At 54.3% G+C, this 25,297-nt stretch overlaps 1 protein-coding gene across 3 annotated transcripts in view; it reads left to right on the forward strand.

The window, feature by feature from the left end:
- Gli2 (GLI family zinc finger 2) overlaps positions 1 to 25,297 on the forward strand; it is a 232,940-nt gene that overhangs the window by 47,132 nt on the left and 160,511 nt on the right. For 2 of the 3 annotated variants that reach the window (XM_040294133.2, XM_040294135.2), the window contains exon 2: positions 12,558 to 12,729. In XM_040294133.2, coding sequence (XP_040150067.2) covers positions 12,588 to 12,729 — 142 coding nt within the window. In that variant the 5' untranslated portion in view covers positions 12,558 to 12,587. Of the gene's footprint in view, positions 1 to 12,557; positions 12,730 to 25,297 lie in introns of those variants that run through there. The other variant, XM_040294138.2, reaches the window with a different exon arrangement.

A 25,297-nucleotide genomic window follows, 5' to 3' on the forward strand; every position in this document is an offset into this window, starting at 1 on the left:
CTCTCCGGAAGCCTTCAAAAGACCCAGCAAACAAAAGGGACTTGATTGAGTGTGGCTGGAGAGTCTCTTGCAAAGGAGAGAAGAAAGAACCATGCGGTCACTGCATGGCCCTTTGCTTTGCATATGGTGCCATGCCAAGAAAGCCCGAGTGCAGGGACAGCCAGTGAGACCCGCTGCCATCATCAGGAGGGTGTGGACGGCAGCAAACCCAGGACAGGCATCAGCAAAGGGGACATCTTGTTCCTCTCCCTCCCGCCTCTCTGTACCAGGTCCCCCTCTACTAGACAATTGGTCTTTTGATACAAAAACCACTGGAGTCTGATTTTATTCCAGAACAGTTTGCATTTTGATAGACTCTTTAAAAAAAAAAAAAAACTAACAAGCTTCAAAGAAGTGACTCTCTAATGGTGGAATTTCGGGTGGGGAGATGTTGATTTTGCTTGTAGCCCATGAGATCTGTCCCGCACCTTCTACATAAGGTAGTCACAAACTAGCTAGGCTGCAGCAAAACTGTCACCAGCTTCCTGCTGTGTGCACATGGCTGGGGGAGTGGAGACTGGGAGTTCAGGAGACGGCTGACCTCAGAACCCTGGGATCACGCCAGGGATGGAGTGACAGAGTTGGAAACTCACTGAGTGTTAACGGGGGCCCATGAGGGAGCACCATGCCCTGCCAGGATTAAGAGGTGACATCAGTTTATAGGAGTTAGGGGACAGGGTGTGTGGGGGGAGGGATGGGAGTCAGACTTGAAGCCTGACAGGCAGTGTCTGGGGGATGCAGGCTCCTAGAAACTCCAGGAAGGGAGAGGTCTGAGTGGCGGGTGCTGCTTCCTGCTGACCCTGGAAGTCACCTGCCCTCTGTCGTGGTCCCCTGGGCTCCAGCAGTCCCCTCTCGCCTGCCCTGTTCTCCCCTTGACAATGCCGGTCCATCCCTTCCTCCAGGAAGCTTCCCTGCACCACCCCCAGCCCCAGGCTGGCAGAGACTCCATAGACCCCCCAGGGAGCCTCTGTCAGGAGGCTTATTCCGGGTTGGCATGGTCTGTCCCCACTCGGGGCTGGGAGCTTGGGATGGCGGTACTGTTATAGTCACTTCTGGAGCCAAGTGTGGATCCCCAGGAGGGACACGTGGGCTCTCTGGAAACCTGTGCCACCTAGAAGAAGAGTCCTGGGCTCACCTGAGTCACGGAGCGGTCAGGACTTTCCTGGCCTCTCCAGTTCGTGGGTGCTCCTGCTGCTGCCGCTGACCCTCATGCTGGGGTGGCACCAGGTCTCTGGGCTAAGGTCCCATATATCCAAATTGTGCTGTGATGTGTGGCCCCAGGAGACAGGGGATACGTGTGAGGCATGTGGCCTCCTGGGAGTGCCAGAGGAAGGTTGGGACCTGGGAGAGGCCTGGGCTGGGCAGGGCCGGGCTTCCCTGAGGACAGCTTAGCAGGCTGGCTGGCACTCTTCCTCTTCTCCATGCACGGCGATCCCAGCCCGTTGGCTTCATTACGAGAAAGGGGTGGCGATCGATCCCCTTGCCAGGAGAGTGTGGCCGTTGGTTGCTTGCAGAGTGTGAGGAAAGTCAGGGGCTGGGCCTGGCAGAGGTGGCACCATCGGAGGCTCCCACAGAAGAGTCGGGTGCAGGCATTGGCCAGGAGGTGTGCAGAGGCCGTGGCTCGGCATGTCAGAGCAAGAGCTGAACCCGGAGATGCCAGGGCCACACACCAACCTGAGTCTCCCTGGAGCTGCAGGGGCAGAAGAGCCACGCTGCATCTGCCACCAGCGCTCCCCACCCCTGCCCAGCACCACCTGTGGGGGGAGGGTGACCTCAGACCTTGGAGAGGGTCGGTGCCCCTAGGCAGTTGGTGGTTTATGCAGATGATGCCCAAATTCCAGTTTCCATCCAATCATGGCAGGCACAAGCTCCTTGGTGGTCCAGCCTGCCTGTCTCACGGATGGGGCAGGAGCCTAGGAATGGGGGAGCACTTCCCCAGAATTGCTCAGCCAGTCAGGGATTGCCCAACTGGAGGGATGAGGTTGACAGTTGGCTGTGGCACAAACTAGATCGGGGGCCCCGTGACAAGCCCTGAGCTGCCTGGGCTGGGGGCTGATGGACATGACCACTGGGGACCTTTCTGCATGCCAGACTGAGGGTCAGAGGGAGAGACTGGGGGTTTGGGCCTAGCGGCGGCTCCTTTCCAAGTGGATCTTAGGAGGGGAAGGTCAATGAATCCCACCCTGCTTCTCCCTGCCTCAAACCCCCAATCCTGACCCTGGGTTCTAGGAGGCATTAGGTAGGCAAGTAGGGAAGGGTCCTCTTGCTGTAGCCAGGGCAGAACTGCCGCAGCCAGTCAGAGACCCAGGGGGCCGAGGGTTTTTTTAGGAAAACCTTTGTGACAGGTGTCACTCTGGTGAGAGAGAGATTTGCGTTAGGTCTGTACCCACCCCTCTCCCATAGACCCATGAATGACTCAAGTCCCCCTGTTCCTCAAGAGGTTGTGACTTGAGTTCCAATCCTCAGGGCATAGCTGCAGAGACCCCAGTACACCACTCCCCACCGGTAATTCCACCAGGAGAAGAGAGTCCCTTTGAGGCCAGCCTGGTGCTGGCCTTTGGTTGCTGGCAGAGGCCCAGGAAAGCAGAGGACTGAGCCTGGCTCAAAAAGTCTCTTGCTTTTTGAGTGATAAGTGCTTACCTTTTTATCCATCTTGAAAATCAGGATGTATCCAAGGGCACAAAGGATACCCAGCAGGTACGTGGCCTTCCGTGCTAAGCGGAGTGCAAAACCAATCTTTGCTCTCAAGGAGTTTAGACTCTAAGGGGAGATGCATTCTTAGGCCAGCCGCAGTTTCCCCAAGTCCTTCTTCACCTACAGGGTGAAGCATTGACGACCACACGTCCTGCGGCAGACATGCCCAGTGGCTTAGTCCACCTTCCCAGTCTAAGAGGTGGTCTGCCGCTCCCCAGCCCAGCAGCATTCCAGATGGAGGGAACACAGGGACCAGAGTCACCAACAACATGACTTGGAGGGGACCAGGGATCAGCTGAGGATGAGTGGGGCAGTGAGCCAGGGGGGCTGGTGTGGCTCCTGATTGAGCATGGTGCTACGGTGGGGACTCAGACCTCCTCCCCCAGGCCCCTTGCTACCTTTCTGATCCCTCTTTCCCCTTTTCAGAGCCTGCTCTGGGGCTTTTCCCCATCTATTGGTCCTTGTCCCTGGATTCAGGGGGTCTTGGTGCTGGAGCTCTGTGCTGACCTGTTTCTGGCACTGAGTCCTCCCTGCAGGAGGCCTCCTCCCCTGCCACAGCCTCCCCTGGGCAGCCTGTTTTTGCTCCTCAGGGCAGAGGCCAGGCTTGTTTTTCCTCCGGGCTCAGGATCTGCACCTCACAAATGCACAAGGCAGCTGTTAAAATATTTGGGTCTGGCCGGCAGGCCATGCAGTGGGCCCCTTGTTCTCCTGCAGACGATGACCTCAGAGCATGGTCCAACCCTCTGCTCATGGGGAGTGCAGGGGGAGACCCTCGTTCTCTGGGCTTTAGGGCTCTCTGGGGAGGAAGGGGAAGGACAAAAAGCTGCTACTCTGAGACTATCAGTCAGACCCCACATGCACTGGCAGGGGCAGGTGGGGGAGGGTGGGGCTCGCCTCCTGTTGGTGGGGTCTTGCTTTCCCTGAAGACAGTGGGCCCCGAGGACAATGGGCAGCTGCTCAGTCTGCAGCTATCACGCCAAGGAGGTGTAGTTCATGCTCACTTTACAGATGAGGAAACCGAGGCTTAAAAAACGTTGAAAAGTGGATTCTTGTCCACGTGGTTGTTCTTTCTCTGGAATCTGCTGTCCTCCCTGTGAAGGGGCCAGTTGCTGCCCTGGGCTGCCTCTGGTGATGGTGATGGTGGTGTCAAAGTTTCTCTTGCAGCAGGAGGAGGTTGGTTGGCTCCGCCCAGGACTCTGGGTCGGAGGCCTGAAGGCCCGGTTCTGGGGTTTTAAAGCATGATGTCCTGGTGGAAAGCTGGTGTGTTACGGGCAGAGAAGCGGGCAGTCCAAAAAGTGTCAAGAGGGAAGTGGGTCTTACCCACAGCTCCCTGCAGAAGAAAGCTCTCCCGATACCCATCTCCTCCTCCGATCTGCAGCTGCCGCAGGAGGGCCCCGCATTTCCCACTGGGCTTCCGCACGGCCTGTTCCAGCCCAGCAAGTCAGTGAATTAGGGTTAATTATCTGTTTTCCTGAACACCAGCAAGCCCAGAGGCTGGGCAAATTAGGGAGCTTTTGTACTTGGAAAAATAAATTCAAGGAGCGATAAAGAAGCAGGTGCAGCCGTTGGGGGTGATTTCTGCACGGTGCCTGCCTCTGGCCACACTGTGAGCGCCAGGGCTTTCCCTCTCCCCAGGTTTGCAGGTCCCAGGGCACCAGCTTGAGCTGCAGGGATGGGTAGGCCAGGCAGCCAGGCTGTGCTGCAGAAGTGCGACCCAGGAGGCTCACCCTGAGCCTTCCTAGCGCGGGTTTCCTCCCAGCTCCCAGCCTGCCCTTCCCAGAGACCCGGATGGTACACAGTCCATCCTCCTGCTTGATCCCCACTTCCTTCTCCCCATGGTAATACTCCCTTGTCCTTTTCTCTTGCCCCAGATGTGCCAAGGGCTTCTCCCCTTCCCCTCACTCATGCCCCCCACCCCCAGTCTTCCCTCTCCTCTCTAAAGGCCAAGTTCAAGGCCCTTTTATTGCCATTTGGCATCCGCATGGTAGAGAGTCCGTGAACTCTACGCATGTCTGCTCCCCGGACAGCAGCCGCCTTGAGCTCTTCCTTCTGCCCCCCTCCCCCACCATGATACTCACCCACGGCAGGCATCTCTGTACCCAGAGAATTCAACCATGATGGAAAAAGTCAACTAGAATCTAAGAAATCTGCATGGTGTCCTCAACACTGCTTCATCTTGGCTGTGTCACCTTGGGGGAGGTTCCTTACCCTCTCTGGGCCTCTAGTTGGGCAGTAGGCCATGTGTTGAGTCCACATAGAGACAGAGGGTCTGCATTGGATAAGGAAGAGCTGCTGAGTCCTGGTGCCTCACACACCTACCTGTTGGAGGTTAGGTTTCCCCATAACCTTGCTAGAGAATACAGACCCCTCACTATCTTTGGTGGTGGGGGGTGGGAGCGCGGGCAGGCAGGGCAGAGTGTCAGAGCCTGGGGGCGAGAGGCTGTTCAGGACTCCGCAGTCCTGTCTTGGCTCCTGTCTCTGACCAGTCCAGGGTCTCAAGCGTCTTTGGTGGGTGTGGGTTCTCCTGAACCCCTGCCAGGGAGAGTGGAAGGGAGCCCTACCCTGGCAACAGCCCCCTGGTGCCCTGTTCCCCTTGCAGTGTTGGGTTGCAGGAGACAGGAGCTGGGGCAAGTGTCCCCTGACCCTGCACCACTCTGTGGATGGAGATGAGTCTCCTTGTCCTTAGTTCTATAGGCCCCAGGCCTCCAGCCCCTTGGGGGCTGCTCTGAGCCTCCCGGAGTGTTAAATATGCTGTATCTGCCCTGCATTGGGAATCTGCTGTTCCTTCCAGAACATTCTCATGTTCTATGTCATTTGATCTTAAGAATAATCCGGGCATGGTGGTAATCCCTGGGATTTAGGAGGCAGAGGCAGGAGGATCACAATTTGGAGGCCGACCTCAGCAACTTAGGAAGTCTCGAAGTTGAAATAAATAAATAAAGGGGGCTGGGCATGTGGATTGGTGAGAACAGTCACCTCACAGAGAGGCCCAGGGTTCCATCCCATCCCGGTGCTGGAAAAAAAAAAAAAAGTCTGTGATCAAGAGAGGGTGGGTGTTTATTAGCTCTAGCATATGTAGTGTATGTTTTTGTACAGGTATGTGTACAAAATGCACAAAATACACACGGACAGGTTTTTGTACAGGTACAGTGTATGCACATTTCGAGTCTTTGTAGTGTGTCTGTATTTGTACATATGACCTCATGCATGTGGTATGTGGGTGTGTGCGGGTGTGCGTGTGTGGTCTGTGGGTGTGCACACGGACAGCTGTGTATGTGCTTGCATGTACCCAGAGTATTCATTCATTCAGTACACGTGCGTGCTGCTGCATGAGCACATGAGCCCGAGGGTGTGCGTGTGCCCGTGCTTGCTCATGAGTGTGGGTTGTGGGCACACGTGCCGCCCGGTTGAGGTCAAGGAGTGGCCTGCCGTGGCGGCGACCCATGAGAGGCGAGGCTCCATCTCTTCCTGGAGACGGCTGTGCCCTCCAATTCCTACAAGTCACCTGCTGGAGGAGTTCAAAGCAGCCAGGTGGCGGAGGGTGACCGGGAGTTTAGATTTCAGGGCGATTCCCTCATTCTGATCTGATTATTAATCTCTTCTTCAAGCCGCTCCTGGAACTCAGTTTTTAACCCGTTCTGTGCGGTGGTCCCCTTAGCAGACTGGAGTACTTATGATTGCAGAATAATGCTGTCATTGCCGAGAGATCTAGGAAAGAAAGAAACCCAGTATGTGGACTGCCAGGACTAAAATGTCAGAAGTGCCATATTTGTGACATAGTAACACACGTGCTTCTTTGCTGACACATCAAATTTGAGGTTGGCAGTTGGGCATCTAATGACGCTCAGTGATAGGTGACATTCCATGGCATGGCGTGGACATGGCTGTGGCCTGTGCTGGTGACAGCCCAGACACGGTGGCCTATTGCCCATGTTCAAGTCCAAAGGAGACACCAACTTCCAGTTCCAAGACAGCCCAGATAACAGTGTATGTTCCCCACTTAGGTTGTGTGGAACTGATCAATGATTTGGAAGCTGGTTTTGTGCATCAGAAACATTCGTAGAGCTTTTTAAAAAATTGGGGTGTTTTTTCCCCATCCTCCATCCAGGCCTGTGGATGAGACTCTCCAGAGGAAGGCCTGAGAACGCATCCTGCTGTGGCCCCGAGGGCACGTGACCTGGACACGTCTCTTCATGGAAAGGGACCCCCCACAGCCCCAGGTCTGGGGCCCCCTCTCGGCTGGGTAGGAACTGGAGCACGTGGTCACGTTTCTTTTCCTGGGTGTCAGGCGGGTGTGACCTCTGGAGGCAAAGGGAGACTGTGGCCTCTCCTCCCCGCTGGAGCTTTGCATCCAGAACCAGAACTGGAGCGCGTCCTTTCTCCCTGCCCCAGAGGGGACCTGGGGCCCAGGTGAGGCCTGTGACTGGGGCTGCCTCAGAGCAGCTTCAGGGAGTGAAAGTGGCTGCCTGAGACCCTGGGCGCCTGGTGTTTACCCAGAAATTGTGCTAATCCCGCTAATTCCCGTGATTTGCGCAGACTCTTGGCTGGTCTCCTGCCTCCCTCTCTGGGAAGGGCTGGGAAGAGGAGGGCAGCAGCTCATGTGTGGAAGGGAGGCCAGGGGCGGTGGGCATCTCCTGGGCCCTGCCTCCTCTGCTCGGCCCCCTGGGGGGTGCCTGGGACTCTAGGTGCCTCTGTGGGCACAGCTGCTCCCCAGCCCCAGATCCAGGCCGCCACAGTCTGGGGACCGGGAATCCCAGTGAATCTCCTACCCTCCAGAGTGCTCCCTGCGTCCTATTCCTGCAGCGACCACATTGTGAGGCCTCAGGTCCAGCAGAAGAGGGGCCAGTAGGCCAAGTGACCTTGGGCATTTTACTTCCCCTTGGGGGCCTCAGCTTCCTCCTGCACAAGAGTCCGGGATGACATGGGGGGACTTTGGCGTGAGGGAGCTGCCCGGCAGGGTCTTTGCTGGTTTGGGATCCTAAACAGAAAGCCAGAGCCTGGGCCATTCATGCACAGTGGACATTTATTTCCCATAGTTCCAGAGGCTGGGAAGTCTTCCATGGAGGCCGCAGCGGATCTGGGTCTGGCCAGGGCCTGTTCCTCAACACCAGGGTCTTCACATGGTGGAAGGCAGAAGGGCCCCGTGAGCCTCTGTGAGGCCACTAATGCTGCTCATGAGGGCGGATTCCTCATGGCTCAGTCACTTCCCAAAGGCCCTACTCCTTAATCTTCTTCTTTCCTTATGAACTGGAGATAGAACCCAGGGTTGCTTTACCACTGAACTGAAGCCTCCGCCCTTTTATTTTATTATTTTATTTTTTTGAGTCAGCTCTTGCTAAGTTGCTGAGGCTGGCCTTGAACTTGATCTCCTCTTGCCTCAGCCTCCCAAGTTGCTGGAATTACAGGTGGGTGCCACCACACCTGGCCTAGGCCCCGCTTCTTAATACCATCCCCATGGGCTCAGGATTCAACATACAAGTTTTGGGGGACACAGCAGTCAGACTGTAGCATGCTGCTACCACGGATGCTGCCCTTTCCTTCTGTCCCTAATGGAAGTGGCCACAGCTCTGCTCTTTCCTCCCAGGCATCCCCAACACTAAAGTCCAGGGGTTCCGAGTTGCTGGGCCTCAGTCCCCCCATCTGCACTTGGTGAGGGCAGGTTGATGCCCACCTCAGCCCCTGTGGGGCCTGGTTACCCAGACCTTGGGGTTTGGTCGCGTGTTCAGCCTGTGGGGTGCCTCAAGTCGTCCCCTTCAGGTTTCTGGGCCACAGAGAGTGGCTCCCAGTCCCTGTGGGAAGGGGACTGAACTCCTGCTCAGGTGGGTTTGGCCTTGAGGGGTGAAGGTCCTTCTTTGACTTGAAGGAAGTCACAGGTGAGCAGTGAGCCAGGAGGGCACATGGCAGATGTGACCAGGCTGCAGGAGAGGTGGCATGGGTCCAGGGAACGTCGAGATCCAAGGGAAGGACCCTCAGTTTATTTGGGGAGGGGTGGTGGAGGGGTAGAATTCCTGCCAGGCAGGCCAGCTCCCAGCCTAGCTCAGAGTGAAGGATGAAGCTCACCGTCGGTGAACCACCAGTGAAGAGTTTGAATGAATGTACAGCTACACCCCACCTACACCCCAGCTGTGTCTCTCCAGATGGGGCCACCCACACGAGCACAGTGACTGCCAGGTACAGCCCCAGCCAGAGCCTCAGCATTTGCCCAAGATGGCCCAAGCCTGGCCGTCTCCGTGTGACCTTAGGATAGGGGCCATGCCTAATCCTGATCTGGGCCTGTGGGGCCCCTGGTCCAGTGCTTCCTACCCCAGAAGGACTCAATGGTTATTAACCTCAATGCCTGCCCGAGAATTCTTAGGTAAATCCCATTGCACTTGGGGAATCCTCAATCAAGGGGCAGCTTTGGTGTGAGACAGCCTGGGTTCAAGGTGTAGCGTAGCCACTTATGAGGAATGTGTCTTTAGACATGTTACTCAGCCTAGTGTTGGCTTTCTCCTATATAAAATGTTTTGAGGATTAAATGAGCTTATTCTGCCTGGTGTCTGGCATTGGGTAAATGTGGTTAAAGGCTTGTTGTTTCAACTGTCAATTTGAGTTCTGTCCTGTTTCCAAATCCAAATCCCAAGACCTGTAGGGAGGAAAATTTAGGCCGTCTACAAAATCACTTGCATTTGAGAAAACTGATTCTTGGGCTGGGGATGTGGCTCAAGCGGTAGCGTGCTCTCCTGGCATGTGCGGGGCGCTGGGTTCGATCCTCAGCACCACATAAAAATAAAATAAAGAGGTCGTGTCCACCAAAAACTAAAAAATAAATATTAAAAAAATTCTCTCTCTCTTAAAAAAAAAAAAGAAAGAAAAAAGAAAATCGATTCTTCTGCCTCAAAGATTCACTAGTGGCATTCTTTGACAGATATTCCTGGGCAGTCACTTTGTGTCACCTGTAACATACCTGGAGGTGGCAATGAAGATAATATGGGTGTGGATTGGGACATAAGCTGACTCCAACCCATGGGCTGGGAGGGGCAGGGGCTTCTTGGAAGAGGTGACATGAGTGGCATCTTGAAGTCAGAGCAGGAGTCGGTCAAATATGGAAAAGGTGGGGGGTTTGCTATGGGTGGTTTGTGTGCAAGCTGGCCCCGCCCACCTTGCAGGTAGACACAGATATGCTCCACCACCCGGGCTTGCAGGGCTGTGGTCAGGGGAGGGATGTGGTGAGACTTGATTTGGGGGAAGGTGCCTGGCTACAGGGTCGGGATGACCTGGAGAGGGATCAGAGACAGGAACGTTGCCCAGCAGGGAAGGACACAGAACAACCATCAGGTGAGGCATCGCTGGGAGATGCTCTGGGGAAGCAGCCATGGTGATTGTAGCTCATCGAATGCAGGATGAGAGGGGAGAAGGAAGGTGATCCTGGACCAGGGCACATGGCTGGAGGTCATTCCCATAGCTGGAACGTAAAGGAACAGAGTATAAAAAATGTGTTAAAGGAGCAGACAGGACAGAGGGAACCCCACAACTCACCACAATCCTCAAGGAAATTTTCCTCTCCCCATCTGCTTGGGTTTTCTGGGCAGGGAGTTTCGAAAGATCGTGGGACATGGATGAGCTGGTTTGCAGACAGGACTAGGAACTGCAGGGTTTGTTGCCTGTCCTTCACGCGACCCACCCTGTTCTTGTGTACCCGCTCTTTTCTGTTTGGAAGGACGTGGGAATATTGTGAGGATTTAAAAAAAAAATTCTGGGGCTTACCCATGTGGATTTAGTGTGGAGGCAGCGGGGGTGGAACTGACGGCTGCCTGGGGTGTCTGCTACCCCACAGATCCTGCAGCAACCTCTCCTTCCAGATGCAGCAACCTTGAACCTTTTGGACTCCCCAGTCCCCCCAAAATGTGGCCCTGTCTCCCTGACTCTTTGGAAGACAAATTTCCTGACCCAGGTGCCTGTATCTATTTCCTTCTCTTCCCCCAGCGGCCCAGGCCCTGGTAGCTTGCCTTGTGACAATGGAAGTCTCAGTGGCCAGTGATGGAGTGCCTCACTCTTCCTCCCCAGAGCTTTGCTTTCCCGGGGTGGCTTCCAGGACCCCCCCCCACTTCCCTGTTGGTTTTTTAACTTTTCTTCCACTCCCCTGCCCCCAATCCTCTTCACTCCTGTTGGCGGGCATCTCCCTGTTGGAACTTCTCCTTCTCCACCTCACCCCCTTCCTCGGTTCTCGGGTCCAGTGGCTGCTATATCCCCTCCTCTAGCCTCTGGCTCCCCCCTGAGCTGCAGACGTGTGTTCCCCACAGTCTGCACCCTCTGCCAGCTCTGCAGGTCTCTGTAGGCACCTCAAACTTCACCTGAGCCACTGAGCTCCCCATTTCTGCCCAGTAACCTGTTCCTCCCGGCTCTCCTCCATCTTTGTCAGTGGTACCACCATTCATTCATCCAAGTGCTCAGCAGAAAAATCACCCTGGATACCACCCTCCTTTTAAAATTCTTGACTCTTAAACTCTGCTCTGTAGTATTCGATATAAATATTGTATTAGCAGTGTCTGCTTGTGATGCGGCATCTTATAAAAGTGTGCACTATGGACCCACCCACGGCTGGGGACCTGTGCCCTGCGTCCCACGGTGTGTTCCTGCCTCTTCTCACCCTGCCACATCCCTTCTGTGACCGGCTCTTGGCTCTGCCTTCAGAATTTCCCACATTTCACTAGCTTCTCTGCCTCTACCTAGACCGCGCCACCACCATAGTTCTCTGGGTTATTGGAGGAGTGCCATCTGACCCCAGATTGTTTCCCGAGTACCAGCAGAAGGATCCCCTCATGCCGTGGCTTGTATCCAGTTCCTCCTCTGCGCAAAAACTCCTTTCATTTGGCTTGTCAGGCCTCGGTGGCCCCCTGTCACCTCTCTGCCCCTCACCACCCCACTCTCTGCCCCATTCACCCACTCTGCTTTGTTTTTCAACAACCACCTCGCGACAGCTGAAATCAAACCTCCATTTTCCTCCCCCCTACTCGTTCCTTATGTAGACTGGAAATGCCATGTAACATCTTCTGTATCAGACACGACGACAGATCATAAAAGGGACTTGAGAATCTATGGACTATGTGGCATCGGGTGCACACCTGTGATCCCAGCTATTTAGGAGGCTGAGGCGGGAGGATCCCAAGTTTGAGGCCAGCCTTGGCAATTTAGTGAGACCCTGTCTCAAAATTAAAAGGGCTGGGGATGTCACTCAGTGGTGGAGTGCTTGCTAGTATGTGGGAAGCTCAGTGTTCAGTCCTCAGTACCACCAAATAAACAAAAAAACAAAGGGAAAAAACCTTAACCGAGTGCCTGAGCGTCAATAATGGTGAAATTCTGTGCAGTGCACAGGTGAATGAATGAATAAGTATACAAGTGAATAAATCAAGGATGGGTTCTGTGTGCAGGGAGATGACTAAGCCCTTTCTTTGAAGACCTCTCAGTTGTTGTAATTATATTTATTTTCAATCCACCCCCTCCCATTCTAAGTTGAAGTTCATTGTTTCTGATTTCATTTCTCGTGGTAGTTTTTTTTTTCTTTCTCCTTGACTTACATCAGTGGGAACTTGTTGCTTAGATTTTTTAAAAAATCTGGATAAAAGACAATGAAAACGCTAGACTGCTGTCCATGTGGTTGTTCCGAAGACCAGATGAATCTCAGGATGAATAATTCTCAAAATTAATTAAACCCTCCTTCCCAATTATAAGAGAGTGAGGAGGAAGTTGGTTGCTGGAGAAGCCAGGGGCAGCGCGAATCTGGGTCGGCGGCTCCCGGCTGGTTTGGGTGCAGTGTTGGTGAACGTCTTTGTCGTCTCCTCCAGGGTCGCCACCCGGGACTATGAGCGGCTGAGATGGAGATGTCGTCGGCCCCAGCCACGGCTGCAGAGAAGAAAGACGTCAAAAGTGGGATCCTGGAGGGCAGCGGTTTCCCCGACCCGGGTAAAAAGGCCTGTCCTCTGGCGGTGGCCGCGGCGGCCGTCGCTGCCCAAGGAGGTACTTTCTGTTTTGCACACTTGGCGAGCCGCGGGGGTGTTTTTCATTAGCCATTTAGGATTTAATGAGAGTGGTGGTCCCTGTCATCAGGGAGGCATGCTGGGTTTATGGAGGGTGGCAGAGAGGGCGCCCCTGCTCCCAGGCAGGGTGAGGACAGTCGCCTGCAGGTTTCCCTGGAGCTCTGGCCACCTCAAACCCTGGGGGACCGGGACATCCCAGATTCTTGTGGGTGGGCGGGGCCTGAGCATGGGGAGGGGGAAGGGGAGAGCAGCCGGCTCTGTGGCTCTGGGCGACCCTGGGATCCGTTCAGCTGGCACGTTTGAGAGGTGCCCAGAGAACTTCTTGCCGCGGACTATTTTGGAAAGTAATTGTCTCCTGATGCCTCCTGGCTGTAATTAGAGGGTCAGGTCTGGAATTGAGTATCTTAGGTGAATTTCTGGCCAACTTAATTATAACAGAAGGGAGTACACGAGCCACAGTCTCTTATTTTACTGCCCCAAAGAGAAAGGCTTTCTGGTTTCCACGGGTCCGTGCCAGCATCCCGTTGGGAAAGTTTGGCGGGAAGGCGAGACCTCCCCTTGTGACTGTGCCGTCCATCTGGAGGCCACAGAACTATTTCTGTCTCTGAGGAATGGAGAGTCTGAGATTTCCTTTCTTTCCCTTTTTATTCAAGTGCATTTGGATTTAGTCATGCCCTGTTGCTCTCACCGCCCAAGAGCAGCTCAAAGCGCAGGGAGGGGCGGGCACAATCGCGGGGGTGTGGCTGGAGTGCAGGCCCCGCCCCCTCAGCGAGTCGGGGCGGGGCTCAGATTGTGCCTTTCTCTCAAGCGCTGAGCTGATGCTGGGTCGCGCTGGTCCGTGGGCTGCAACGGGTATAGCTGGGGCTGGAGTTCCAGGAGACTACCCAGGGGTGTGTGTGTGTGTGTGTGTGTGTGTGTGTGTGTGTGTGTGTGTGTGTGTGTGTGTGTTTGGCAGGTGCTTGGAATTGAACTTGAGGCCATGCACATACTAGGCAAGCGCTCTACAACTGAGCTACACCCCCAGTCCAGAGTTCTTTTCCTAAGAGTGCATTTGAGGACTAACTGGTTTTTGTTTCTCTATTTATTTTGACTTTCCTTGTGATTCCAAGTTGGAGTCATTTGGGGGATGTGGGGTCCAGGTCAGAGGAGGGAGATCTGAGGTTAACTTTGGGGCTCCCTGTAGGAGGTGGGTATCTGGCATCCTGACCTGGGGATGTCCTGAGGTTCCTGTCCCCCCTGAACAGGGACTCTCCTAGCCTGCCTGTGGGGATAGAGGCAGAGCTCTTAAATGCTATGGGAGGAGTTGAAGCCTCCGTGGCTTCTGGTGCCAGAGAAAGGGAAGAGTGAGACAGGGTGTGGCTGAGCTGGAGTCCTAGCCATGTTTCCTTTCCTTGCCTGGGTCAGGGTCTGTGGCGATGCCTCAACTCGTCGCTCTGTCTGGTTCTCTGAGACTGAATGAGTTCCTGGGAGCTGGGCTTCAGCATATCTCTGGCCTGCCCAAGGGACCCACCTGGCCTGCCTTGGTGTAGCATGCAGCACGATTTACTGCTGGGTCCTAGCAGCAGCAAACAGACTGAGGTAGCAATTAGACAGTAATTAGGATGCAATCTAGGGAAAAGCCCCTGTAGCGCCAGACCTGGCTGTCACTCTTGGGGCAGTAACAACAAATGCTTCAGGGAATTTCAATAGGGGGGGGGGGATGGAAGTTCAGAGCCCAGCCGCTCCCGAGAAAGCCCTTGCCCCCACTCTGCCCACTGGGACGCCCTTGCCCCCACTCTGCCCACTGGGACGCCTTCCCTGCCCACCGCAGAAGTGCACGTCCTATTGATGGCTGGCGCAGGGGAGCGTGGCTGGTGAGGCTTCGCACAGGGTGGACTCCCCCTCAGGAGCAGGAGGCAGCTGGATGTCTTTGCAGCAGTCTTGGGCCAGGTGCCTGTGGTGCTGGAGAGTCTCGGGGTGTCCTCATCATTGCTGCTCCCTGTACCTCCCCATGAGCAGTTTATTGGGAAAAGCCCTGGAGCCAGGGAAGAGCAGCTGTTTCTGCTCGGAGCAAAGTGGTCACCGTGGGGTGGTGTCCTGTGCTGGTAGGCTTTGTGACTGCACTTGAGGGTAGGGACAGGGAGGCCCATTGGTGCATCCAGAGGGTGCTGCCTGGGCCCCTCCTGACCCACGTTGTGAGGGGATTTGACAGGTGTCATCCACAGAATTTAAGGACCTCTATCTTCTTAAATCTCACGGGATGGTGGCAGAGGAGCTGTGGGCCAGACTCCACGAGTGCTAGGCACACTGGACTCCCAGAAAGCTCCAAGGAGCTTGTGGCGTGAGCCTGCTCTGCCTGCAGATGAGGCGGCTGCAGAGGCCAGGTGGCAGCAGGTGGCTGGTGCGGGTGCCCCTGGTGAGGAGATGCCCCTGTGCTCAGCTGATCTCAGTGGTTGGTGCTGGGTTCAACAGGAGGGGCACTGAGCTGTCTTGGGGTGTAGGGATGGGCAAGGAGTGGGGCTGGGAAGGAGAGCAGTAGGGAGCAGCCCTTCTTGTCCTTAGCCCCTGTGGGCATGCGGCTGGGTGTGGCTGCGGCTATCTGATCTCCCCCACCCCACGCGGCACCACTTCCAGGTGCTTCCACTATTCCCCCAGAGTCAGATGCCTTTGGTTGGTTCTAGCAGGGAACCTACCTTCAGGCAGAAAGAGTTCATTTCCACATGGCCCACATCTGAAATATTGGAACTAATCTAACTATTCGGTGATCGGGGACTGGTTGATCCAACTGTGGAACATCTGGAATGGAATGTTAGATATCCTTTTTGTTTTGTTTTATTTTGTGTTTTTGGTGGTGCTGGGAATTGAATCCAGAGGCCCTAGACCAGCCACATCCCCAACTCTTTTTATTTTTGATTTGGAAAGAGGTTCTCGATAAATTGCTGAGGCTGGCCTCAGACTTGCGATCCTCCTGCCTTAGCCTCCCAGTTGGTGGGATTAGAGGCGTGCACCACCATGCCTGGCTGTTAGGTATCTGTTGAAAGTGCTTATCAAGCCCTCATGAAGGCTCAAGAGGGGTCAGGCCTGTATTCTACTAGTGGCCGAAGTGGGATGCAGCTGATGACAGGCCCCGTTAGGAGTGAGAAAGAACAGGAAGGGCCTGAGTGAGGAGGCAACAGGCCCCTCAGGCAACGCTGGGAACCTTGGCCGGTGCTCTGGGTGTTGGAGTGACTCAAGGTGGGCACAGCCTTTCCTGTGTTGTAGACAAGACGCCTGGGACTTGCCCAAGGACAGCAGCTGCCTCAAGGGAGAGCTGAGTCTGGGTGTGGCCCTCCTGCCTCTTACATGAGGGGAGTCTCCTTCAAGTGTAGTTGTCCCTCAGTGACCATGGGGGACAGATTCCAGGACTCTAGGATACCACCGTCTAAGGATGCTCAGGTCCCTTATGTCCAGTGGCTTAGTATTTGTACATGACCTACACAATCTTCCTGCGAACTTTAAAATCACCTCTAGATCACTGATAATACCGAATACATGTAAATGCTATGTAAATAGTTGTTATAGTATATTGCTTAGGGAATAATGGCAAGGGAAAAAACCCTGCATGTTTAGTACAGATGCATTCTCCCTCCTCACTTGCTGAAGATCTCCGACTTGTGATGGGTTGAATCTGCTGATGTGGCATCCCCAGATACAGGGAGCTGACTGCATGTTATTTTATTAATTTTAAAAGTTAATTTTTTCGTGGCACATGGGGATTGAACTCAGGGCCTCAGGCATCATAGACAAGTGCTCTACCACTGAGCTACAGCCCCAGCCCCTGTATTTGCTTTTAGATGATTACTTTAGTTTTGGGGAGTAACTGGGGCCTTCATTTGGACTCGACCCAACTCTATACTCTGGTGTAAGTGCCAGCCTTGGAAAAGTCTCCATGGGTCATTGCACCCTCTCCCCCGTGACACCGGGGCCCTCATTTGTCCCAGAGCCTGGCAACACCTACTCTCTTCCAGATAGCCAGTTCCCTGGGGTGGGGGACCATGGCATATCCGCCAAGTCCCCTGTCTTACCGGGCCTCTGCTGCTTGACTTCCTTTAGGAGTCTCTGAAGCTGGACCTGCTGGAGGCTGGGGGTGTCCATCAGTCCCCACCTCCCTGAGCCAAAACGTGCATTGGAAGTGTCTCTGCAGAGCAGGACAGGGAGGCCCCAGGAAAGAGCACCACCGTCCCCAGACTGGGAAAAGGGGGAGCCGCTGACGGAGCCAGGCAGGGTGGCTTTTTCCCAGCTCCTTCAAGCTGTTGGACTCACACTTTGAAAGCCGTAAATCTTTAAAAACACATTTTGGCCGGGAGTCCCCCCCACCCCCCCCCCTTTAATTTTTAAAATAGTGTAATTTTAAAGGCAATTTGATTCAGATGTTTCTTGTTGCTCTACACTGAGACCATCCAAATGTTGTTGGATCTTCCTCTTCCACCGTGGGTTCGCTTTCCAAAAATATCACCGGACCTCTCTGTGGGCCTCAGTGGACCCAGCCACCATCAGACTCAGGGACGATTGCAAAGGCGAGAACCGTGAAACTCGGAGCCAGGTCTTGATCTCAAGGGTTTTGCCGATGTCTGAAATTGAGCAGCCAGACAGGCTTTGGGAACCCTGGGAAGCGCTGCAGGGCCAACACCCAACTCGGTTTCGGAGCATCTCCTCGGTGCCAGGCCTGGCCTCCTCCCGGCATGCTCTTCCCCAAAGTCTCCTGGGAGTTGGTGCTGGGGATGGAACCTGGGGCCTCGCTCTATCCCCAGGCCCTGGGAATGCTAATTCCTGGGCCTCACCCCAGACCTGGCCATCCTTGCCCACTGACTCACTGAGGCCAGATGTCTGGTGGGAAGCCCAGATTTCTGGTGCCATCTTACTTGATACCAGCGACAGGAGCCCCGGCTGGCAGTCAGACTGGGGCTTGTATGTGCATGGCTGCGCTGACCTGCGTGGTACCCTGGCCTCTTGATGTGGCCTTCTACCTGGTACACAGGGTGGGGCCAGCCCAAGGGTTGCTGTAGTCAGCTAAGCCCGAGAACCTCATGAGACCACTGTAAGAAATGCCAGCCCCCAGGCTGCCCCAGGGCGGGGCCTGGTGTGGATATGGTTAGCAGTGGGTCAGTGGGTACAGGGGCAGTGATCATGGTGCTAAAGGCCTGGGTCTTCACCTGGGTGGGATAACTCCCTGGCAGGCTGGGATCAGGATCAGGGCCTGGCATTGCTGACCCTTGCCACAGTGCTTTGGTGATCGGGGAGGTCTACACAGCCTGCTGACTGCTCATACTGGTCACCATTACCTGTTCACTGGCCCGGTTGGCTTTCTGGAAAGCTCCTTTGAGGTACACTTGGCTTTGGAGCAAGGCACCTGTGTCTGTGTGAAGCATGCAATCCCAGGGAGAATAGCTGAGTGACCTGAGTGTTTTCACTCATTTGCCCAGGGCTACAGGCCCTCTGCCCACCACCCTGCCTTGCTAGGATCTGTCTGATGCCCTTTCATGGATACACACCTCAGAGTCCTGGTGGGTTTTGCCCTTTATCTGATTCTGTGCCCCCTAGGATGCCTGTGTGAGCATCACCTCTGTCCTCTCCCTCCTAAACCCCAAGCCACAGTCAGCCCATAAATGATTGCCGACTGAATCGATGCTGTCATGCTAGATGTATGCCCAGTGAGCTGGCTTGGTCAGCTGCCCCTGATGGCCCGAGGTCCCCTGGGAATGAGGGGCAGTTGGGGCTGGCCCTGCTCTTTGGTCTCCTGTGCTTCCACCCCCAACCTGCCCCAGGGCCCCTGGATAGCAGGGATCTTGCCGAGTTCGGCAGCTTTCCTTGCTTACCTGAGTTTCTCTGCTGGGACCACATACCTTTGCCTCGGCCCCCGGATGCACTCAGGTGTGACTAAATGGGCAATTATTCTTATTTAAGTGATTTTCAGGATTGCTGTTGACACTGCTTTTAAGCTTGTTTTGTGGCCCAGCAGCATAGAGCAGCCTCAGACTTTGTCCAGACTTTGTCCAGAGAGAGGATCTCAGTTCCCCCTGAGAGCCTGGCTCACCCAGGAGGTGGGGCGCAGTGGGGCACCCAGGCGTATTTCTGTTGGGTTCTAGGCTCTGGGCTTGAGGTCAGTTAGGATGGTCCAGACCCTATATATACTGGTTTTTATCCTATAAGTACATACCTGTGATAAAGTTTAGCTGGTAGATGAGGTACAATAAGGGATTAACAGCAATAATAAAACAGAACAATTATAACAGCAGACTACAGTAAAAGTTATGTGAATGCAGTTTTTCTCTTTGTCTCAAAATGTCTTATATGTTTACCTTTTTACTTAAAGGAAGCACTTTGTGGCTTCTCTTGGCACAACTGAATTGCCAGGATCACTAGTCTTGTGCTTTGGGATCATTATTAAGTAAAAATAAGAATTACTTAAGCACAAGCACTGTGATATTGCCTCGGTTGACCTGATGGTTGCTAAGTGACTAACAGGTGGGTGGTATATACAGCATGGATACTCAGGACAGAGATGATTTATATCCTGGGTAGGATGAAGCAGGACCACTCAAGATTTTATTATGCTACACAAAATGGCATGACATTTAAAATTTATGAATTATTTATATTTGGAATTTTCCATTTAATATTTAAAAAAATTTTTTGTCATTATAGATGGATAGAATACCTTCATTTTATTTGTTTCGTTTTATGTTGTGCTAAGGATTGAACCCAGTGCCTTGCGCATGCTAGGCAAGTGCTGTGCCACTGAGCTACAGCCCCAGCCTGAATTTTCCATGGAATATTTTTGGACCATGGTTGACCACAGGTCACTGAAACTATGTAAAGTGACATGGCTGATGAGTGGGGTGGGGAGGGGCAGTGATCATGGTAATGATTTCTGGCTACTGTGAAGTTACCAGGACAAGGTTTGTCGGGTGCCTAGCAGAGTGCCCGGGCAGAGAAGTGGTAAGGACATCCACCTGAGCATGCCCTTGCCCACCCTGACCTCACACTGGCTGATGTGCTCTAAATGCTACTTAAAGCAGTGGACATCTGAAGTCAGACCAGCTGCCCCACTTAGCCCCAGCGTAGCAGGCCTAGTCCCTGCCTCTGGCCCAGCCCAGTATCTGTGTTCTTCGAAGGTCCCTGGCTCCTTCATGTCACACCCAAATCTCTGTTTTCCAGCTGGTCACCTCTGCCCTGCTGGATAGAAGCCTTGGAGGGCAGGCTCCTGTTTGCTCCTGGGTCCTTGGCCTTGACCTTGGCCTACACTCTGTGGTTTCGTGAGGTTCATCATGGATGTTAAACGAATGCAGAGCTGGGGAGAGCTTTGAGGTCGCTGCAAGTTACAGAACAGGAAGAAGCTTCAGGGGTCAGTTCTTTCAATCTGTTCATTTCACAGATGTGAAAACTGAGGTCCAGAGATAGAAAGCACAAAGGATCACCCGAGGTGACATCGTTAGGACTGACAACCCATTCCCTAGGGACGTCCCATCAATTGGGACACACAGCTGTCCCTCACCCAGCCCAGCCCCCTTCCTCCCAGCCCAAACCTCGGCTTCCAAATTGACGGTGTTTATGTTGGAAACATTTTTCTGACGTTTGGTTCTGTCAAAACTAATTTCAGCATTTCTAAAGCTTGGTGAAAATACGGCCTCATTACTTTGATGTCAGTACATAGTTTACTATTAGTATATTCTGGGGTTTATCATTTTAGTCATGTTTAACACGGCTGCGCCAGGCATGCACTATTAAATCTGGCTTATTTTACATTCCTGTCCGGAATTATTTATTTGGAACAATTTCCGCCCTATCAAAAGACACAGCTAATGCTGTGTTTTAATGTGTTATTTACACACAAAATAACCTATTTACAACTCAGTTTGTGCTGGAGGGAGAATGGATGGGCCCCAGTTCCCTGCGTCCTGTTATATCGGGGTTTAACAATCTGGATTGCTAATAGAACCATTTATCATTGGTGGGGGAGCTGGGGGAGGGCAGATAATTTATTTTATGTTTGTGGCCAGGTCTCACCGCCTCTGATCTTGGGAGCATTTTGAGGATAATGAAGTCAAGCCTGGTGTTGGGGTGACCATGAATGTCTGAAGTGGCCTGGGCGCTTCTGGGTTCTCCGTGTTCACCTTGTGGGTGGTTCTGGAATGTGGGCCGGAGACGTGGTGATCTGGGGACCCTGCCTCTGCCCTCTAGGGATGTCTCATTGGAGGTGATACCCAGGAGGCGGTGTGGAATCCCGCCCAGGGGACTGTACGGGGAGGCAGAGTCCCAGCTGGGCCTCAGGGATGTCCAGGGCTTCTCCAGGTGGAAAGAGGCAAAGGGTGTTGGTTCTTGGAAAGGGTTCAGGATCGCAGCCCCTTGGGAGCTTGAGGGGTTGAGGATGGCCAGGCAGCCCAGGTGACTCCAGGGTGGGGTGTGGCGCCCGAAGGACAAGCCTCCTAATGGCCCTGGGGTGAGATCCGGTGTTGCTGGGTGTCCCAGGAAGGTGCCTGGTGGCCGGACCTTGCAGGCTGGGGTAGCGGCTCCTCAGAGCCTCTTCTAAGGCAGGAAAATTCGGTCTGAAGCTCAGTGCCCACTGCAGAGGGAGCAGGAGGTGTGGGGTGCAAGGCTCCCCAGGAGCAGAGCCGTGATCTCTGTCCCCTAGAGCCTGATATCGCCCCACGGAGAGATCAGACACCCCACCCGATGTGGGCATTGCCTGCTACATGGTCCAGCAAAAGGGCAGGAAGGATGGAGCCCAAGCCAGGCCTTGGTGACAACATGCTCTGAGTCCTGCAAGAAGCCACCGCATGATCAGATCTGTGGTTGGGGAAAGGGCCACCAAAGCAGTTTACCAAGCATGGCAGTGCTCAGGGGAGGCCCATGTAGAGACCCTCAGAACAACCAGCACCAGGGCGGCCTTCACAGTCTGGGGCCCCAGGAGTGGGCTCGGGCAGACCAGGTTTGAACTCATTCCCTGCCCCTCGGGCATCCTTTCCTGACCAGAACCCCAAGGTCCTTCTTCATCACAGCAAAACCCTAGCTTTGGAGGCTAGGCTGATTACAAATGAGTGTGAGGTGCTTAGGGAGCACTTGGTATACAGTAGGCATTCCATAAAGGGTAGTGGCTGCTGTTGGTGTGGCTGTTTGTGCTATCCCTGTGATGGCTAATTCAAGGACTCGCTCCTGTCAGTGGCACGTATGTTTCCCATCAGTGTTTGAAGAGAGTGAATGAGGAAACTGAGTCTTCAGGGTGAGTCGCACTTTTCCCACGCTGTACAGGAGGGAGTGGCCTTCTGGCCTGAGGAACAGCATGGGCAAAGGTCCTGGGGCCTGAGGGTGGTACGGGGTGGCCAGCAGTGGTGTTGAGTGGGAACTGCTGGCAAAGAGCACTGCTTCTGTCAGCTCTTGGCAAGGGGCTCCTTTTGCTCCCAGGCCCTGGCACAAGCTCACGTCTCAGGCTGTGTCTGGTGGCTTCTCCTGGAATATGTTTTCCAGCTGCTCTGGCCAGACGTGGGTGCTGGCAGCTCAGCTGGACCCTGGTGTGCATGGCATACTTGGACCCCTGTCCCACTTCTCCTGCTGGGTGGACAGGAGGGAGGGGGCCCAGGTCTGAGTAGCCGCCTTTGGCTCTTTTGTTGGAGCATGTTCTGGGCAACTGGACAGCCTGCAACCCTGGCCCCGGGCAGCCAGGCCTCTAGGCAGAGGAGGAGGGCTCCCGGGCCATCTGGGTCTGTGTTCTGTTTCCAGCAGCGGTGTTTGAGGGGAGGTTAGGGTTTGGCATGGGACACCTTCCCCAGTCCCTGCCTTGCTGGACGCAGAGGATGGTCTGGGGAAGCCTTCCCACAGGGAGAGAGCCGCGTTCCTGTGATACTCAGCCAGGGTCCCTCCTTCTCCTCCGACTATTCACCCTGACACCGGACCTAGCAGCCCCGTGGGCACTGAAGAACCTAGGACAGCGGAGCAACCCAGGGGGTGAGGGTCAGGGAGGGAAGTGACAGGGCCAGAGGCACTTTGCAGACTCCGTGAGTGGCTGGGGCTCATGACAGCCCAGAACTGTGTCCTGTTTCTGGGGCCCAGACTGGGAGGGCTCCACACTGGTCACATCTTTCTCTGTCCTGCTGGTGACAGAGAAGGCAGCAGTTGGCTTGGCTGAGGGGACAGGCAGGTGTGAGTTCACAGCCATTCAATGCCTACTGTATACCAAGTGCTCCCTAAGCAACTGGGGTCCCTGGCCTCGTGTGAAGGAGTGATGAGGTCACCTCAGCCCACAGAGGGGGCCTCCAGCAAGTCCTGGTTGTATCCTTCGTGTCCAGAGCAGTGCAGAACTTTCCAGCTGACCTCAGGTCACGGCCGCACCCACCTTCAGACTCCCAGCTTCCCCGTCTCTGGGCTGACCGTGGAAGGGAGCACGCGCAGTCTGCTGCAGGACAACTGAGAATGTGTGCTCATACCAACACTGGTGCATGATTAAAAACATTGTTTTATTAGTGTTCCTGGGGATTGAACCCAGAGGCGCTTCCACTCCAGCCCTTTTTGATTTTTATTTTGAGACAGGGTCCCACAAAATTGCCCAAACTTGTTTCAAACTTGAAATCCTCCTGCCTCAATATCCCCAGTGACTGGAATTACAGGTATGCACCAGTCATTTCTAGTTTTATACAAATCTTCAAAGCAATATTATTCATAATAGCAAAAAAAAGGAAAAGAAAGAAAACAACCCAGATATAACCCCAATATCTAGCTGATAATGAATGGATACACAAAATGTGGTATACCCATACAATGAAATACTACTTGGCCATAAAAAAGGATGCAGTACTGGTAAATGCTATACACGGTTGTTTTCAACCATGTTAAGTGAAAGAAGCCAGAACAAAAAGACAAATACTGCTCTGTTCCATGTATATGGACTGCCTAGAGGAGACAAGTCCATAGAAGAAGAAAGTAGGTTATCATTTCTTTTTAAGTTCCTGGGGGGAGAAGGGAATGGGGAATGACTACTATGGGCATGGGGGCTCCTTTTGAGGTGGGGGGGATGAAAATATTTGGTAATTAGATCCCAGTTGGCGGTTGCACGCTCTGAATGTGCTAAAACCCACTGAGTGGTAGACTTCATGATGATAAATTTTATGGTATGTGAATTATAGCTCAGTTTTCAAAAGGAAGTGAGGGGGTAAAGGAAGAACTGGTGGAAGGAGGGAAGAGAGGAAGGCACTGACGGGAGGGAGGGCAGCCGTGCACGCTGCTGTGTGCCTGGGCCTGGCCCTAGTTTGGATCCGCAGCTCCTCCTGGGATCCCCATCTGCAGGAGCATCGGGCCACAGGAGCATCGCTGCTCCAGGGAGGCCCCGGCCTCCCTCTTGGCCCATGAGCAGCCTCCCCAGCCAATTCTATAGGCTCCAGGAACTCTAAAAATAACTGGAGTGGAAGGAGGGTGTTTAATGACAAAGTAAATAATTACACTCGGCGTCGGAGTTTGGAGGGGCGCTGAGTAAATCACTCTAGAAAGAGCTGCAGGCCCCTGCTCACGCCGGGCCTTTATCACCAACGCTGTCCTCCCTTGGACTTGGGATAATTGATAGCAGGGACCGGAGCTCGGCAGCAGCAGGCCAGGGAGGGACTGAGGGTCGATGAGCCCCAGGGGCGGGGTGATGCTGTCCAGGATGGGCCTGGGCTCAGCGCTGGCCTTGGCCACCTTGCTGGCCATAGCTGGGGAGGACTCCGTGGAGCAGGGACAGGTGAGACTCTTTTGAGCTTCTGACCAGGGGAGGCTTCTGGGATATCTGGTCTGCAGAGGCCCAGAGAGGGCAGTGGTCTTTCCAAGGCCACACAGTGAACACTGATGGGATCTGGTGACAAGGGGGACAACTGCCTGTCAGCACCTGGCAGACCCGGGAAGCCCTCCGGAAGTGACAGCATTGGCTGGGGTCAGCATGGGGAGGGGGGCTCTGGCTGCCCGGTGCACCCCTCCTTGTCCTGTGGGAACTCCCAGTGAAGTCTCCACCCGATACCGTCTCCCTCCCTCGTTGCATGGCCTCACTTGGTCCTTGGAGAGGAGCATGGTGTCCTCCAGGGCCACTCTTCCCTATCCCAGCCCTGGAGATGGACAGACACTTGTCTGTGGGGTACCCTGCCAGGGACCCTTGGGGTGCATGAGGACCCAGGAAGATGGCAGTGCCTTGGCCTGGCAGGAGTTGGCACGTGGGTCCGGACATTTGGTGGCAGGTGACAGAAACCCACCCAGACTCTGAGTTGCCTGGAGTTCCTGACTCCTACCTAGGAAGGCCCGAGTTTGATTTGGCTTGAGGACCAGGTCAGTGTCCTCTCCAGGCCCTGGATTGACCCAGCCTGTCCGTCTTCCCTGCTGGTCCCTTATTGCTCCCCATGAGGACACACAAAGTGCCCCCTGAGAAGAGTCAGATTTGAAGAAATGAGAGAAGGTTCCAGGGCTGGCGTGACTAAGAGGGTCCCTGAGAGGGGGAGTGGCCTGTGTTCTGCAGGGAGAGGCCGCGCCTTGGAGGCCCAGCCTCCCCCCGTGGGGAAGCGTTTCCCAGGGTTGTG

The sequence above is a fragment of the Ictidomys tridecemlineatus genome, chromosome 7 (assembly GCF_052094955.1).
Source record: "Ictidomys tridecemlineatus isolate mIctTri1 chromosome 7, mIctTri1.hap1, whole genome shotgun sequence".
Classification (NCBI taxonomy): Eukaryota; Metazoa; Chordata; class Mammalia; order Rodentia; family Sciuridae; genus Ictidomys; species Ictidomys tridecemlineatus.